The 14891-nt window shown below is 54.0% G+C and overlaps 1 protein-coding gene and 6 non-coding genes across 7 annotated transcripts; 6 read left to right on the top strand and 1 right to left on the bottom strand.

Annotated features, from left to right (window-relative positions):
• Window positions 1-150: 150 nt before the first annotated feature.
• LOC131087263 (U5 spliceosomal RNA) lies at window positions 151-265 on the bottom strand. The gene has a single exon (XR_009114875.1). It is a non-coding gene; the product is annotated as a U5 spliceosomal RNA (small nuclear RNA).
• Window positions 266-910: 645 nt separating this feature from the next.
• Window positions 911-5682, top strand: RPS8 (ribosomal protein S8). The gene is made up of 6 exons (XM_058030349.1): window positions 911-974; window positions 1802-1908; window positions 2287-2386; window positions 3764-3939; window positions 4884-5013; window positions 5520-5682. The coding sequence occupies exons 1-6, from the start codon at window positions 971-973 to the stop codon at window positions 5627-5629; spliced, it is 627 nt and encodes a 208-aa protein (XP_057886332.1). The 5' UTR covers window positions 911-970; the 3' UTR covers window positions 5630-5682.
• Window positions 1649-1733, top strand: LOC131087246 (small nucleolar RNA SNORD55/SNORD39). The gene has a single exon (XR_009114859.1). It is a non-coding gene; the product is annotated as a small nucleolar RNA SNORD55/SNORD39 (small nucleolar RNA).
• On the top strand, window positions 2092-2195 carry LOC131087249 (small nucleolar RNA SNORD46). Its single transcript, XR_009114862.1, has one exon. It is a non-coding gene; the product is annotated as a small nucleolar RNA SNORD46 (small nucleolar RNA).
• On the top strand, window positions 4188-4260 carry LOC131087247 (small nucleolar RNA SNORD38). Its single transcript, XR_009114860.1, has one exon. It is a non-coding gene; the product is annotated as a small nucleolar RNA SNORD38 (small nucleolar RNA).
• On the top strand, window positions 5256-5327 carry LOC131087248 (small nucleolar RNA SNORD38). Its single transcript, XR_009114861.1, has one exon. It is a non-coding gene; the product is annotated as a small nucleolar RNA SNORD38 (small nucleolar RNA).
• A 569-nt stretch (window positions 5683-6251) lies between the features above and the next one.
• On the top strand, window positions 6252-6381 carry LOC131087257 (small nucleolar RNA SNORA35). The gene has a single exon (XR_009114869.1). It is a non-coding gene; the product is annotated as a small nucleolar RNA SNORA35 (small nucleolar RNA).
• The last annotated feature ends 8510 nt before the right edge of the window (window positions 6382-14891 follow it).

The raw sequence follows: 14891 nt of genomic DNA on the forward strand, positions 1-14891 counted from the left end.
TGGCGGAGATTTCAATTACCACTTCTGCTAGTTACGGCATTACATATCCCATTCCACCTACTTCTCTCAGTTTGTACTACCTGAGTAGACAGCTGAGAGCTTCTGATAAAGTTTTCTTTTTTCAGTCTGTTTTTAAACCAGGATAGGGATAGCTCCACCGAAATGGAGCCTCAAAAAATTTCTCGACACTCGTGCCTGTTCCTCTCCACGGAAATCTTTAGTAAAAGGCGAAAGATTTATACGATCTGAAGAGAAACCAGAGTATGCCAAGAGCGTCTCTCCCGCACACACCGTCCCTCGGCTGTTCCTCTCCACGACACGGCGACTGGCGAGCATCCTGCCTGGCTCTCCCGCCGCCCCGACCTGTTCCCGCGGCACAGACGGGGACCCAGCCCGCGGCCGGACACCGGCAGTACCGGGGAGCAGCCGCGGAAAGCGCGACAGGGGCCGCTCCGCCGGCGCACGATGCACCCTGGGTACAGGAATAAATCTGAATACTAATAGAGGTATGCTAATGAACCCAGCGCTGCGCACGGGCCATGCAAATGAACCAGAATACTAATGTGCATATGCTAATGAGGCTATCACGACCTGCAGCCCGTGTGCGCGAGGGCTTTTGCACTCGCTCAGCCCCGCCGCGGGACGCCGGGCCCTGAGCCCTGACTGGAGACGTTCGCACGGTGCCCTGCCGGCCCTGCCTGGAGGCGTTCGCACGGTGACCCGCCGTACAAACAGGACGGGCCTGCGGCAGACGGACCCCTGACAATGGCCGCTCCGTGCCGAGGCCGCGGGCAGAGCCGGCCCGGCAGCTGCCGCCATTGTCCGCCGGCTCCCCTCGGCGCCGCCGCGTCTCCAGGCAACGGCGCGCGCCACGCTCTGGCGGCGCGGTGACGTCATCGCATCGCGAGAGCTCGCCCCGCCAAGCCGCCCCGCGCGCTTCCGCCCCGCCTCTTTGCGCCGGTGCTGCACCATGGGTGAGTGAAAGGATCCGGGGCCTGCCGACATCCGCCGCCATCCGCCCGCTGCGCCACCGCATCCGCCCCGGTCCCCCACCGGGTGGCAAGCAGGGACTGCCGACGGCCTACACCGTCCGCCATCGGGGGCGGCTGCGGTATTGCCGAGCCGCTGGCGGGGGGAGGGTGAGCGGGCCCAACATGGCGGCTGGTGGATGATGAGGGTGGGCGGCCTCGTCTCGCTGCGCCTTAATTTCCTGCAGATCCTGAGCGTTGGGCTCGCTCCCGGTGTCTGCTGCAGATGAGCAGATGCGGGTGAGGTGGAACAGCGTTCAGCCGACCCATCGGGGGGGTGCGCGGCGGCGTTGTGGAACGCTGCGCAAGTTGGCAGCTTGGGCCCTTGCGGGAGGTGGCGTGTTCTGCAGAGATGGTCCCCGTTGGAGACCCAGCAGACTGAGTTGATTTGGGGTGTCTCTCGTAGGGGCTCAGCGGACAGGTGGGATGGGGGTCCCTTCCTAATCCTGCCAGTAGCGTAGGATGATGGCTGTAGTGTGCCTGTCGATCGGCATCGGGCGCTTCCCAGAGAGCGCCCAGCACGCGAGGTACGTTGGGAGGCAGCTTCCCAAAGAGAGCACGGATGAGGGGGTCTGTCTGCTTGTACAGCTCTGCTGGAAGGGATGTGCTCGGGGCAGATCTGAGTATCAATGATGAAGCTTCTCTAACTGCTGCATAAGGCTGAGTGCACTGTGCGGATACCAACCTTGGAGAGCTGAGGACTCAGAGCCGCGCCCTGCTGCTGCAGCCGGCTGGGCTGGTGGCACCCTCTGACCACGCTGCTCTCCATGCAGGTATCTCCCGGGACAACTGGCACAAGCGTCGCAAGACTGGGGGCAAGAGGAAGCCCTACCATAAGAAGAGGAAGTATGAGTTGGGGCGACCTCCCGCCAACACTAAGGTGAGTGATTGGGTGAAGTTGGTCAGAATTGTGTTTTCCAACTCGAGTTGCTGCTTCTGTGGTATTAGAGGTTTAAAATCCTGTTCTTTGCTATGGGGTTGAATATCTGACCATCTTTCTCTAAAAGGTGGTGTTTGTCTCTCTGCCGATGCAAAGCAGCAATAAATTTTTGCAATAAAAGGCAATTGGAGTGATGAAGCTTTCACCGTAGGTAGATGCAACAGACCGTTCTGGTCATTTACTGTATCTGCCGATGCTGGGGTTTGTCATAGTTACACTGACCACATTGCCTTGGGGGCTGGGGCTGTGCCGGGCTCCTGTGGGGGCTGTGCAGCATTCCAGCACCAAGAGCAGCCCGGTGTTTGTTTCTGACTGCAGATTGGCCCGCGCCGCATTCACACCGTGAGGGTTCGCGGCGGAAATAAGAAGTACCGAGCCCTTCGCTTGGATGTTGGCAACTTCTCCTGGGGCTCAGAATGTGAGTGTGTGCTGAGCCCGCTGCGTGGGAGGGAAACCTGTGCTGGTCTGTGCTACTGCTGCAGAGTGGAGGGATGCAAGCATGGATTTGTGGGCTTGGATCGAGCATCCTGGAGCTGGCAGCTGAAGCAGCATGTGTGGTGATGATGATAACTTTCACCTTATGTGGCCTTAGGGGACTTGGATTTCCACTAAGTTCACAGTGATAGGAGTGTCATAGTTACACTGAGTGACATGCTTACCATAACTTTTTATAGGGGAGGGCAACTAAAAAAGGGCTGAAATCCTATATATGGGTAGTTCTTCAGAAATGCAAGTTTTGTTCCTCAGTGAATATGGTTACTAAAAGTTAAATGATGTTGAGCAACAGAGAAAGATACTCAGGATGCTTGTGAGAAGGCCTGACCCTAGAACAGTGTTACATTAGCAGGTGCAATTTAATATTTCTGCTTTGCTAAGCAAAAGTGGGAAGCCCAGAAGCAAGAGGGGGATTCTGTCATATTTTCCCTGAGCAAGGTGGGTTTTCTTTGCTTTGCAAGCTGACAGCAGTATCACTTGAGCCTGAGCCCAGTCAGTGTTGAGTGCAGAGTAGGATGGTAAAACAGCAGTAAGGAGGGTGGTGGCTTAGTGACCTGCATGGTGTGAGGGGACAGGCCATGCTTTCAGTTATCTCAGAGCGTTGTCTGTGCAGTGAAAAGTGTCATTGCACATGTGCATTGCTCATGTGAAGAGGCTGAGTGCACCTTGCAACATGGACAAGGTATGTGAGTGAAGGGGCAAAACCCACCTTGTGCATGATCTTTGTGTATGTGCAGAGCTGTTTCCAGGGCAGGTGGTTACTAAACAGTCACATCTAGTAGCTAAGGCTGCATGCTTCAGGGGTCTTGGAAGGATGAAAACACCAGCTTTCCTTCTCAATTTACTCATAGACATCATCCTGTAGAAATGGTTTCTAAAATGTGTTGCAGGGCAGTCCCACTCAGTATGGCTCAATTCAGTAATTCTAGCAAGTGCATACAGTACTGAGCCCTGTGGGCAGTGTTTGTTGGCATCGGCTCATCTTGCTAGTCTGGAAAGTTACTTTCTAGAATTGCTTAGGTGCTTTAGAGATTAGTTCCAGCAAGGCTGCTGATCCTGGTTTTTAATGTAGAAGGGATTTCATTTCCAGGTGTAGATTTCTGTCCTAAGAACAGAAAGTTTGACGGATGAAAAAGAGATGCATCTTCTAGTTAAATTTAATTCAATGCCAGGCAGGCTGGAAGATACTGAATGGGGTGTTGAGTGCAAAGTTATTTCAAGGGTATGTGTGAGATGCTGTGAGCTGCATACTCAGCTGTCTGATCCCTGTAGGTCTGAACTCATGCTCTTCTCTTGAAAGGCTGCACTCGCAAGACCAGAATTATTGACGTTGTGTACAACGCTTCCAACAACGAGCTGGTGCGGACCAAGACGCTGGTGAAGAACTGCATCGTGCTCATCGACAGCACCCCGTACCGGCAGTGGTACGAGGCACACTATGCCCTGCCCCTGGGACGCAAGAAGGGCGCCAAGCTGGTACGCCTGGGCTTCTCCTTTGGGCTCCTGGCACTGCAGCCTGCCCTGCCAGAGGCACTCACACATCCTGGACAGACACTGCCTGCCAGAAAAGGGCTGGGTACCCAGCAGTGCTTATCCGAGTTGTGTTCCCATAGGTTGGTTGCCAGGATAAGTGTGGCTCTCTTAATGGAGTGCTCAGTAGCAGGAGCTCTCCTGGAAGCATTACACCCATTTGTGCACAAGGACCTGACTGTCAAGATCTTGGTCTTCTAATGATGATACCTTTGTCCAGTTCTGCTACTGAAGGGAGAGCGATGACAATTTAGGATGCTGAGGAAGACTTTGTAGGTTGGGTTCTTGTGCTGGGCAGTGATTGCTTTGGTGAGAAGCTTGGGGATTGCTAAGTGAACTTCGGCCTGTTTTTAAGTGTCTTGAAACTACACTGAGCCATTAATGTAAGAATCAAACCCTGGACTGCTAGAAGGTATTTAAAAGCCCACATGTAGCATTCAGATTAATCCCTGCATTAAAAGCAAAGCAGTTCTCATTTGGGTACTGTGTAGTGCAGAAGCAGGGGGAGAGCTCGTCTGCCTGGACTTGCACCACACCCAAGTACTTTTAATATTTCTGCAGAGGGAAAAAGTATTCACTGCTTTTTGTAGGAGTGGTTCACCAGGAAAACCTTTGCAGTTTCATTGACTTGAGAACAGCCTTCCCTAGGGCAATGTGCTCATTTGTCAGCAGTGACTCTGGTTAGCAGTGTTGAATTTCTTGGTCTCAAAAGTGAAATGCAGTACCTGGTTCTGTGAAATCAAAGTATTTATACCTCAGCCAGGTATGACTTTGAAAACAGTACAGTGTTGAGAATACAAGGGCTTCCTTCGTGGTAGTGGAAAACATCTGTGTTAGTGGAAGGTGGCTATTTGTTAAACAATTTCTTTTGCTTTTGGTCTTGGGTTTAGACTCCTGAAGAGGAGGAAATACTGAACAAGAAGCGTTCAAAGAAGATCCAGAAAAAATACGATGAGCGAAAGAAGAATGCCAAGATAGCAAGTATTCTTGAGGAGCAGTTCCAGCAAGGAAAGCTACTTGGTGAGTCCCTGGCAGCATTAATGTAACTTGTTCTTTTATCTTCTCCAGAGATACCCCACTTGTGGCAGGATGGGGAAGTCTGGCTAGCCAGGCTTCTGCAGTTGATTATTCCTGTTGGGGCTTTGAGAAAGAAAGGGGCTCAAGACTAGCAAAATGAGCAAGTGTGTGTCAGAAAAATGTGCCGCAGGCATCTGAGAGCTTTGATGTTTCAAGCTCTGGCAAACAGTTGAGTGTTCTGAAGTCTTCTGGTGATGAGACCTTTGTCCAGTTCTGCTACTGAACCCGAGCGATGACAGTTTGGAGATCTGAGGAGGACTTCACTAGGGACTGCAGCTTCCAGTACCCCAGGCAGAGGTGCTGCCCAGGCACACGGCCTGGTGACCCAGTGCCTGCTGAGCTGCTCCTCCGTGCTGCTGCAGGGAGGCTGTGTGCAGGGTGTGTTCTTTGGTGTGTGCCCTGGGTGGGGAATTGCCACACTTTGTTAACTGAGTGACTTCTCCTTGCAGCCTGCATTGCCTCCAGACCTGGACAGTGTGGCCGAGCCGATGGCTACGTGTTGGAAGGCAAGGAATTAGAGTTCTACTTGAGGAAGATCAAGGCCAGAAAAGGCAAATGAATATAAAAACTATTGTGCTAAGAGAACGAATAAACCAAGAGTCTTATACCCTAGCAGGTTCTGTGCTCATTTGTGTATGCAGTATGGAGAGGGCTTCTGTACTCCATCTGCCTAGTAAAATGTGAAGGAAGATGGAACTCTTGGAATCCCTGAGCCCTTTAACATCTCCAGGCAAAACTTGACCCTGCACGTGCTCAACTAAAACATCTCTGTGGGTTCTAAGTGACTTGCAGGACCAAGTGTGTGTGAAAAAGAGTTATCAGATTTTGCAGAAGTGGGGAATGTCCAGTATTGGAAATCTGTGAGCAGGACGTAGGTGCAAGTGTGCACGCCCATTGAAAGTTCTGGGTTCCTAGGAGCTCCTGACGTCTGTGCACACTTTCTCCCTGTTCCGTGTTAGATCAGCATGTGCTGCAGTTGGGGTGTTGGAGAGGTCAGTGGGGAAACGGGCTAAGTCTGGCTGAAAACTTGGCTGTTACACCTTCAGCCTCTGCAGCTGGTGCCTCTGCCTTCCACATTATGTGAGCTCCCTTCTCCTGGTTCAAGCCAGCAGCCCATTTTGGTGGTCCCTGCCTGGTGGTACAATTCCCTGCAGGACCCAGGACCTTTTAACCAAACTAGGTGGCACTGCTCACTGACCAGCTGGTCTTTCCCTGACCTCCTTGGTCTCAACTCCAGTGCAAGATCAATTCCTCTAGCAGAAGGGCCAGGCTCACATCATGGTCTGTCCCTTTCGAAAGCTGGATACAAACTCCAGCTTTGTGCCCTGTCACTTGGGTGGAATTGGAAAGCTGTGGTGAACAAAAGCTTTTCTGGGTGTTTTGGTGATATTTTTCCTAAAGGCTCCTGTCCTTAAGGAAAGTAAATCTCTGAAAATAGTTGCTCTTTGTGCAGGTATTGGGGGAAGTCAGGAGCCCATGTGAGAGCTGGTCCTGTGCCGTGGGGCAGGCCAGGCTCACACACTTTGTGCCTGTCCAGTGAACACACTGCACACTTCATCCCATGTGTGTATTTTCACAAAAGCCTCGTTTATCCATTGGATCACTGGTGGAAATCAGGCTTCCTGCAGCCCCAGCATCACAGTTACTACCTCTGAACTGAAGGGAGGTGGTCCATGATCATCTTGCCCCAAGGAGACTTGTGGTGAGACCTAAGTCTCATGCTTCAAAAATGCAACTCTGTCCCGCCAAATAGTTTTGGGAAAAGGAGTTTAATTTTTTTTTTTCCTGTGATGCTGTGCCATGTTTGCCAAGTGTAACTCAGGAGGTGCCCTGGGCGAGTGCCTGGGGAGTGTGGGTTTGTGCTGTGCTGCTGGCAGGGAGGTGAGCATGAGTCAGTACCAGAGCTGAGCATTGCAGAACGGTGGTACCTGTTCTGATGACCGTGAGTGTGCACTGGCAGCCCCTCACAGACTGGGTCAGTGCCTGTGGGCACTGTGAGCAGAGCTGAGCCCAGCTGGTGCCCCTGCAGTCCAGGAGTCCCTGGCAGTGGGGCTGGCTGGGATGTTTTCACAAGCACATTCCTTCTCCATAGTGATCCGGTGTAAACTTTCCCTGCTTTCCAGAGAGGTGGGGTGGAGGCGATAAGCGCACTTGGCAGGGCTGTGTCACGGCCGCTTCCTCTGAATGTGTTTCTTCTCTCCCGACATCCTCCACAGAGTGCAAACAGCATTCAGGCTGTTTCTGGGGAACTTTGTACCGATGGAGAAACTCAGCTTTATGTAGCAAATGCCAGCTTGGTGTCAGAGCAGCATTATAAACTTGTCCCCTGATAAACAGGATTATGGCTCATCAGTGTGTGCTGTTTACTAAGTTACTACTCTGAGGAACACAGCTGCCAAGGGCAACTGCCCGTGGGAACAAAAGTGGCACCCGGAGCTGCACTGGAAGTGTGACATGGGAACAGCAGTGGCAGCTGGCCCAGGGTGTGTGGCACTTCACTCCCAAAGTGGTACTGGCTGTGGGATGTCTGCTCCTTGCTGTTGAGTGGCTCTCTCAGCTTCACACAGTATTAACTTTAGGGTATTTTCACAGGACATGATCCAACCCAGGAAATGACCTTGTGGTTACACTTCAATAGGTCCAGCAATGACATGGAAGGCAATGGAGGAGAAGCAGGGCTGGCTTGAGGGAATTCAGGAGCTTTAAAGGAAGGGGGACTTGTAGGAAAAGGAACTTTTAAACTAATATTCTTAGGGGGAACGTGAGTGTGTCAGGGCTGTCACAGACAAAGAGCAGAGAACACTTGGTTTGGTCACACCTCCCCGCCACCTGTCAGAAATTTGGGCAGGGACTGCAGGTGCCAAAGCAAGGGCTGAACAAGAGCCAGTGGGGTGATTTGGGTCACTCCCTTTGCATCAAGCCATGGCATCCGAATTTATGCTTCATGAGAAAGAGGGAAAGGACAGGATGTTACATCATTCCCAGCAGCCCTGGGAATGGGACCCCAGGGTACATGAACAGAGGGGGCACCCATGGAAGGACTGCAGGCATTTCTAGAGCACAGGTGAACAATGCAGCTGTTAGCCCTAGTCAAAACCTGCAGCCATGGGATGGGCTGCAGCCCCTGGAGACAGCTGCCAACCCAGCCTGTTCTGCTGTAGTCCTGTGGCAGCTTCTGATCCCTCTGTCCCTGTGGGGGTGGCATGAGCCAGGGTACACTGCAGTACTTGGCAAAGAGTGATGGAGGGATATTAAAAGCTGGGATACTTTCCCAGGACCCGGGAGGGAGCAGGGAGGGGAGAAGTCCAGCTGGATATAAAACGGGGAAACATCCATGAGTGGCAGGAGACATGAAGGAAGATCATCCCATCCTTGTCCCCAGGCCATGTGGGGCTGGGGCTGGGCAGTCCACCATGGGCTGCTGGAAGCCCCACAGCCCTCTGCAGGAAACACCACTTCCTCTGCCGGCCGGAGCGCCGCGTCCTGCCCTGCCCAGCTCCCTCCCTTCCTGCCTGGGCACCGGGCCCAGCACAGCTCCACAGCACACAGGGTGGCCAATGCAGCTTCCAGCCTGGACAATGTCCCCCCCGGCAGGAGGAGCAGGGCTCGAGGGTGTCCCCCCATCTGCAGAGAAGGGCTGGAGCACCGTGGGTGAGACTTGCTGGGAGTGCCTGTATTGAGCAGTGATTCACAGCACCCCCAGCCTGCTCCCAGGAGCCCCACAAATTCTTGCTTTGTTCAGGATCTGTGGCATTTACAGCGAGCTGACACCTTTCCCACCCCTATTGTAAATCCTGATACAAAGCAAAGGCTCTGCTGGCGTTTAGCCAGTGCCCAGCTCTGCTCTGCCAGAGCAACAAAGAGGCTCCAGGGATGCTGGGCAAGACCCTCACTGGGCCATCACCCAGGGCAGGGGAGGGTAGATGGGGTAGGAGTGAAGTCCACCATCCCTGCACTCCCCACATCCCACTTGTTGGCTCCCCACTACCGCAAAGCACAAAGGGATGGAGCCACAGTGCCAGGAGTAAAATAATATATTTCTTACTGAGAGCTGGGTCCTACAGGGCTGTCTGCAAAGGGCCCCCTCTGATGCCGCCCTGTTTGTGTGTGCACTTCACACACACTCCCACAAGTGTGCACACACACACACCATGAAGAAGTACACGTGCATTGACTGTTTCAAGTCCCTGTGGGGTATAGGGTGGACAGCAGGCAGAGCCACCACAGGCTTCCCCTGACAGGCCCAGGGCACCCCATCCAGAGCACACAGGCAGGGCCAGCCCTGTTTCATGCCTTCAGACCATGTTCCCTGCAGGCTGGAGCGCAGCAGGTCTGTGCCAGGCACCATCTGGCTCCAGCAAGAGAGGAAGCTCTGGTCAGTGGGTCTGGCACTCACAGCATCATCGCTTGATCCCCAAAACCAGCCCCCACCTGCACATCCTTCCTCAGGCACCACCAGCCTGTGGGAGGGTCCCCAGAGCCTGAAGCAGCCTTGCAGCCTTGCCCAGCTGCAGCACATGGCAAGCCAGGGGTTCACACGGTAGCACAGGGCAAGGGATGGGTATTTGCGGTGCAGCTTTGCAAACAGCCACCGTCAGCCGTGGCAGGACAACTCGTGCCTCTCCTGCTCCGGTGGCTCTCAATGCTGCCCAGCCCCTGCCATCCTGCTGTGTGTCCAGACACAGCCCAAGTCCTGGCATCAGTGCAGGTCAATGGTCTCATACTCCAGGTTGTCTGAGTCCTCCAGCTCGATGCCAGGTACCAGGTTGTAGTAGCTGGTTGTCTGGCTCATGTAGATCTTCTCCCGGTCGGCAGAGTCCTTCAGCACTTCGCTCACGCTGACAGTGTCCCCCTCTGGCTCCCTGCCCAGCTCCTCTGCCCTTGCTGCTGGGGTGCCCAGCTGCCCCTCATGGGATGGCACCTGGGAACTGCTGGGGGATCCCACCTGGATCTCCACCTCCTCATAGAGGTCCCTGCCGCTCTCCAGTGGATCCACGAAGGGCTGCAGCACAGCCTGTTTCTCCAGCAGCACTTTCTTCTCAGCCTTGGAGGGAGCAGCAGGCAGCTCGTAGGGGACGTAGTGGTGGGGCTCTGCAGACAGCGGCACATTGCCCCTCTCTGCCGCGGCCCGCTGGCTCTGGGACCTGCTCTGAAGGCTGTAGTTGGTCTTTTTCTTCTGCCGGCAGAAGCACCAAGTGACGCTGGCGAGGATGAGGAGAGGGGGCAGGCAGATGAAGAGGGCGGTGAGGCCGTGCGAGCGGCACAGCTCCTCCCGGGGGATGCTCTGGAGGCCCACACCGTGGTACTGCTCTGGGGTGTGGCAGATCACCTCGGCAGCCTGGCTGGACCAGCCCTCCAGGGTGGTTAGCAGAGCACAGCTGCAGTCCCAGCTGTTGTTGGAGAGCTGAAGCTGGAGCAGAGATGGCTTCAGGAGGCTGGCAGGAAGGAAGGTGAGGGCATTGAAGCCCAGGTAGACCTCCTGGACCTGGGAAGATGCTTTCAGGAAGGACCTGGGCAGCTCCTGAAGCTGGTTGCTGTCCAGATAAAGAACCCTCAAATTAGGGGCATTTTCTAGAAAACTTCCAGGGAGACTTTCCAGCAGGTTGTGACTCAAGTGTAATATTTCCAAGGCAGGAGGGGCTCCGTGTGCGTTGCTGATGGCCATGATGCTGCAGTGGGAGAGGTAGAGCTCCCGCAGCCCCTGCACCCCCACCAGTGCTCCCCAGTCCAGGTGGGTGATGTTGGAGCTGGTGAAGTTGAGGCAGCAGCTCTCGGGGAGCGGAGCCTCCCGGAAAGCCTGGTAGTCCATGGGCTCGGAGCAGTTGCAGACAGGAGGTGCCGGGTCCAGGGCAAGGCCGGCAGCGAGCAGGAGGCTGCCCCAGAGGGACACGGTGCCCAGCCCGGCGTCTGCGGGGAGAGCGGAGGGGACGGTGACTCCCTGTGACTCCCTGAGCCCTCCCGCTCCCTTCCTCCAGCCTTCCCGGCGGGGGAACTGAACCCCACCTCTCCTGCCCTCCGCGAAAGGACCCGCTCGCCTCCTCCCGGGCCGTCCTGCGGTGCCACCGACGCCGCCAGCCCGGGGCTGCCTCTCCCGCTGCTCCGGCCGGGTGCCCGCGGGCAGCGAGCGACCCCGGAGCTGCGGCCGTGCCCCCCGTGCCCTGCCCGGCCTCACCTGCCGCCGCTCGCCCCATCCCCAGGGCTGCTCCGCTCCCGCCGCGCTCCCGCCGGGCGCGGCCGCCGGCTCCGCCTCGCCGCGGGGCGGCCCCGCCACATCCCGGCCCCGCCACATCCCGGCCCAGCACCGGCCCCGGCCCCAGCACCGCCACATCCCGGCCCCGGCACATCCCGCCCCAGCACCGCCACATCCCGGCCCCAGCACCGGCACATCCCGGCCCCAGCACCGGCACATCCCGGCCCCGGCCCCGGCACATCCCGCCCCAGCACCGCCACATCCCGGCCCCAGCACCGGCACATCCCGGCCCCAGCACCGGCACATCCCGCCCCAGCACCGGCTCCGGCCCCGGCCCCAGCCCCGCCGCCGTCCGCCCCGGCCCATGGCCGCCCTTCAGCCCCCGTGCCCCGTCCCCTCGCAGGGGTCCCGCCGCCAGCCATGGACCCTCCGGCCGCCCTGTGCAGCGGTACCCACAAATTTCGCTCGACCCAGCTCCCCTGCAGTCCATCAACCCGGGATCCCCTCTTTTTCTGCCCCTCCTTCACAAGCCGTAGTTCCCATTCCTTCATCATCCTTCCTCTCTGCATTCCCCTTCTAGAAAGAATGCCCCTTCCCAGCCTCTCCCTCTGCCCCGCCCGAAGCCATGTCTCCCTCCAGTCCTGTCCGTGTCCCTCCAGTCCTGTCCCTGCTCCATCATCAGCCCCCCAAGCTCCTGGAGAAGGGCTGGGCTGGACTCTGCCGAGTTTGCCTCTCTCCTGGGATGGGGAGAGGGCTCTGCCCGGCTGGGTGCAGCTGCCAGCTCCACTGGGGAAAGGAAGCAGAGTGCACATTCCTGGCGGATGGGGACCAAAGGGCCAGCATTGCACTCCATCGCTGGACCCCTGATGAATTCCCTCCATCCCACACAAGTCCCAGGCCCGTCAGGAGGAGCAGAGTCAGACATGAGCACTACATCCCCCAGTGCTGGAGAGGGGAGCTCTGTTTTCACACCCTGAAAGTGCATGTGTGCCCACTGTGGGGTGAATTGGGTGAACTGAGGCACATGGAGTGTACCAACAGCTCTTTGCTTGGGTACTGTGGAGTTGAGTAAGATGGGACGTGGGCTGAGAGTGTGCAGTACTTGTGCCTCAGTTCCTGGGGTGCCTTGGCCCTGCTGGTGCTGGTTCTTCCTTCCCCAGCTCACTCAAGGGTCCAACCACCAAGACAGTTCTGAGCCACAAAACAAAATATCTTGCTCAGACTCTTTAAATCCAAGTAAAATTGAGCCTGCGTCCCTCTCGAGGAAATTTTCGGGTTTCGGTCAGGATGATTCTCTCCCTCCTTATTCGTCTCGTGCTTCTCCCAGAAATGCCGGCTGCATCCCGTCCTCCAGAAACTGGGAACCAGAACGGCTTTCAGATTGGGTCGTATCTTCTGTTTCCCTCGGGTCTCTCTGTGTCCCTGCGGCAGAAAATAATCTCTCTAGCACCCCTCCGGGAAATGATGAACTCTTTCCATGTCAGGAGAAGCGTTCAGAATTTTGTTGTGTTCTGAGAACTTAAGAGTTCATGAAATTGGTTTGGAGGCAAGTGCAAGCCACGCAGAGGGGGGAGATGTGAATTTGCAGAGGTTTTGTGATAAAAGAATTATGTGTTTTGAAATTGTAAAAGCAAGAGCAGCTGAAACTGTTTTAGAGTCTGCTTTGTCTAGTGGGGGGGCTGTGGGGGTCACTCCTGTCACTGTTTTCCTTTTTCAAGAAGGCAACCCCTCAGATTCAGTTCAAGCAGGTAAGGTGCTTTGTGATTTGGAGAGTTCTTTTTTGGTAAATTGTTCAAATAAGCCTCTGCCAGGTTTTTCTGTTATTCGCCAGCCTTTTGATATACAAGATGAAATAGCAGTGAGTGGAGCTCGTTCAGCAGACAAAGCAGAGGAGAAGACAAATGCAGCAGGCAACAGCCAGGAATTTAGCCAAACTAGGAAGACTCTGCCCTGGCAGAGGCTTGAAGAAAGAGCAAGAGATTTTCAAAAAGTTTCTAGAGAGAAACAAGCTGAGATTTTGAAGAATTCGAAATCTGGGGTTTTTTTGCTGTGGAGAGAAAAGATAGGGTGTTAAATTCTCAGTCTAATGTTAGCTGTTCTCCAGCTGAATCTTGACAGGCAAAGACACTTTGTGAAACGTGCCATTATTCTTTAGAGATTCTCAAAAGCACAAACCCAAGGCTGCTTTCCCAGAAGAGTTCGAACCTTAGCTTTCCTCCACAGTCCAGAGAAGGCGCCCTTTGCCCAGCCCCTTTTGGCAGAGCTTCGAAAGAGGCGTGTTGTTTGGCTGAGCCCTCCTCTGTCCCTCATGGCAGGGCTCCGAGAAAGGCGTGTTGTTGAGGCGTCCATGCCAAGAATTCAAGAGCGCGTTCTTCTGTCCATATCGGCAGAGTTCCCAAGGAACTTTGTTGCTGCAGCAGCGTCTCTGCCAAGAATTCGGACACTGGCAGGGTTCTCGGAACAGCTGCTGTCAGTGAAACTGTCAGTTCTGACTTCCCATTAAAGTTGCCTAATTGGTCTTACGTTAATCAAAAATTAGAAAAAGATTTAGACTCAAAGAAACAACTCCTTGCATTACCTGTAAGAAATGGTCGTGATGGTCGTAACCCACAATACGAAAGACTCACTCACTGTGACATAAAGGAATTACGTCAAGCTTTGAAAGGAAGTGGGTTGTCTTCTCCCTATTTTAACAATGTGCTGAAAAGTACTTTCAATTCTTATGATTTAGTCCCTGCTGACTGTCGAAATGTGACTTCTCTGATTTTAACCAATTCACAGTACCTACTATGAGAATTACAATGGAAAAAACTTCTTAATAAGTTAGTTGAAAAATACGCAGATACTGATTATGCAGATTAAGATGTTGTTCAATTAGCAAATGATCCACCTTACAATAGAGCAGAAAATCAAGCAATACACTTCCCTCTCCCTGTATTAGCAAACATTAAACTTGGAAGGGAAGACACACAGCCCATTTTTTGGACTTTGGAAGGATTTTGATTTTTTAATTTTTTTCCTTCAGTATCCATGCCATACCCCTAATATCTTCCCCTGCAAGTTTTACCTTCCTCCTTGACTTTTTCCCCTGCTTTTGCAACATCTGCGAGCTTAGTTTCTGCATGTTTTGGTCCTCTGCAATGCAGCTCATTTCCTCACAGCCTATTTTTTGAAGACACTAAAACTCCCGATTTTCTGGTTTTTTGCCATTGCATTTCATTTGGTCCTATCTCCTTTCCAGAGTCTTTGTAAGCCTTTCTTTTCAGGTTCGCAAGATTCCTTTTCCCTTCCCGAAAGGAAATGAAAGGGAAAAGGAATCTTGCTATTTCAATGGGGACCAATAGAGGAATCTTTGGTGCATGTCCCTGCCCTTGATGGCATGCCATGCCTTTTGATGGCTTTGACTTAGGGAAAAAAATTTTTCTTTTTTTTTTTTTTAAGTGTCCATGCCATGTCCCTCATATCTTGCCCTGCAAGTTTTGCCTTCCTCCTTGACTTTTCTCCCTGCTTTTGCACCACCTGTGAGCTTAGTTTTGGCATGTTTTGGTCCTTTGCAATGCAGCTCATTTCCTCACTTTCTTTTTTTGTCTTTGCCTCTCTGGGCTCCTGTGATATTTTACCACATGCACAA

Source organism: Melospiza georgiana, chromosome 9, assembly GCF_028018845.1.
Source record: "Melospiza georgiana isolate bMelGeo1 chromosome 9, bMelGeo1.pri, whole genome shotgun sequence".
Taxonomy (NCBI): Eukaryota; Metazoa; Chordata; class Aves; order Passeriformes; family Passerellidae; genus Melospiza; species Melospiza georgiana.

Bases quoted from the DNA above. Each gene is read 5' to 3' on its own strand.
- RPS8 (XM_058030349.1), top strand. The intron at 1,909-2,286 runs GTGAGTGATTGG...TTCTGACTGCAG, and splicing joins GACCTCCCGCCAACACTAAG to ATTGGCCCGCGCCGCATTCA. The intron at 3,940-4,883 runs GTACGCCTGGGC...TCTTGGGTTTAG, and splicing joins GCAAGAAGGGCGCCAAGCTG to ACTCCTGAAGAGGAGGAAAT.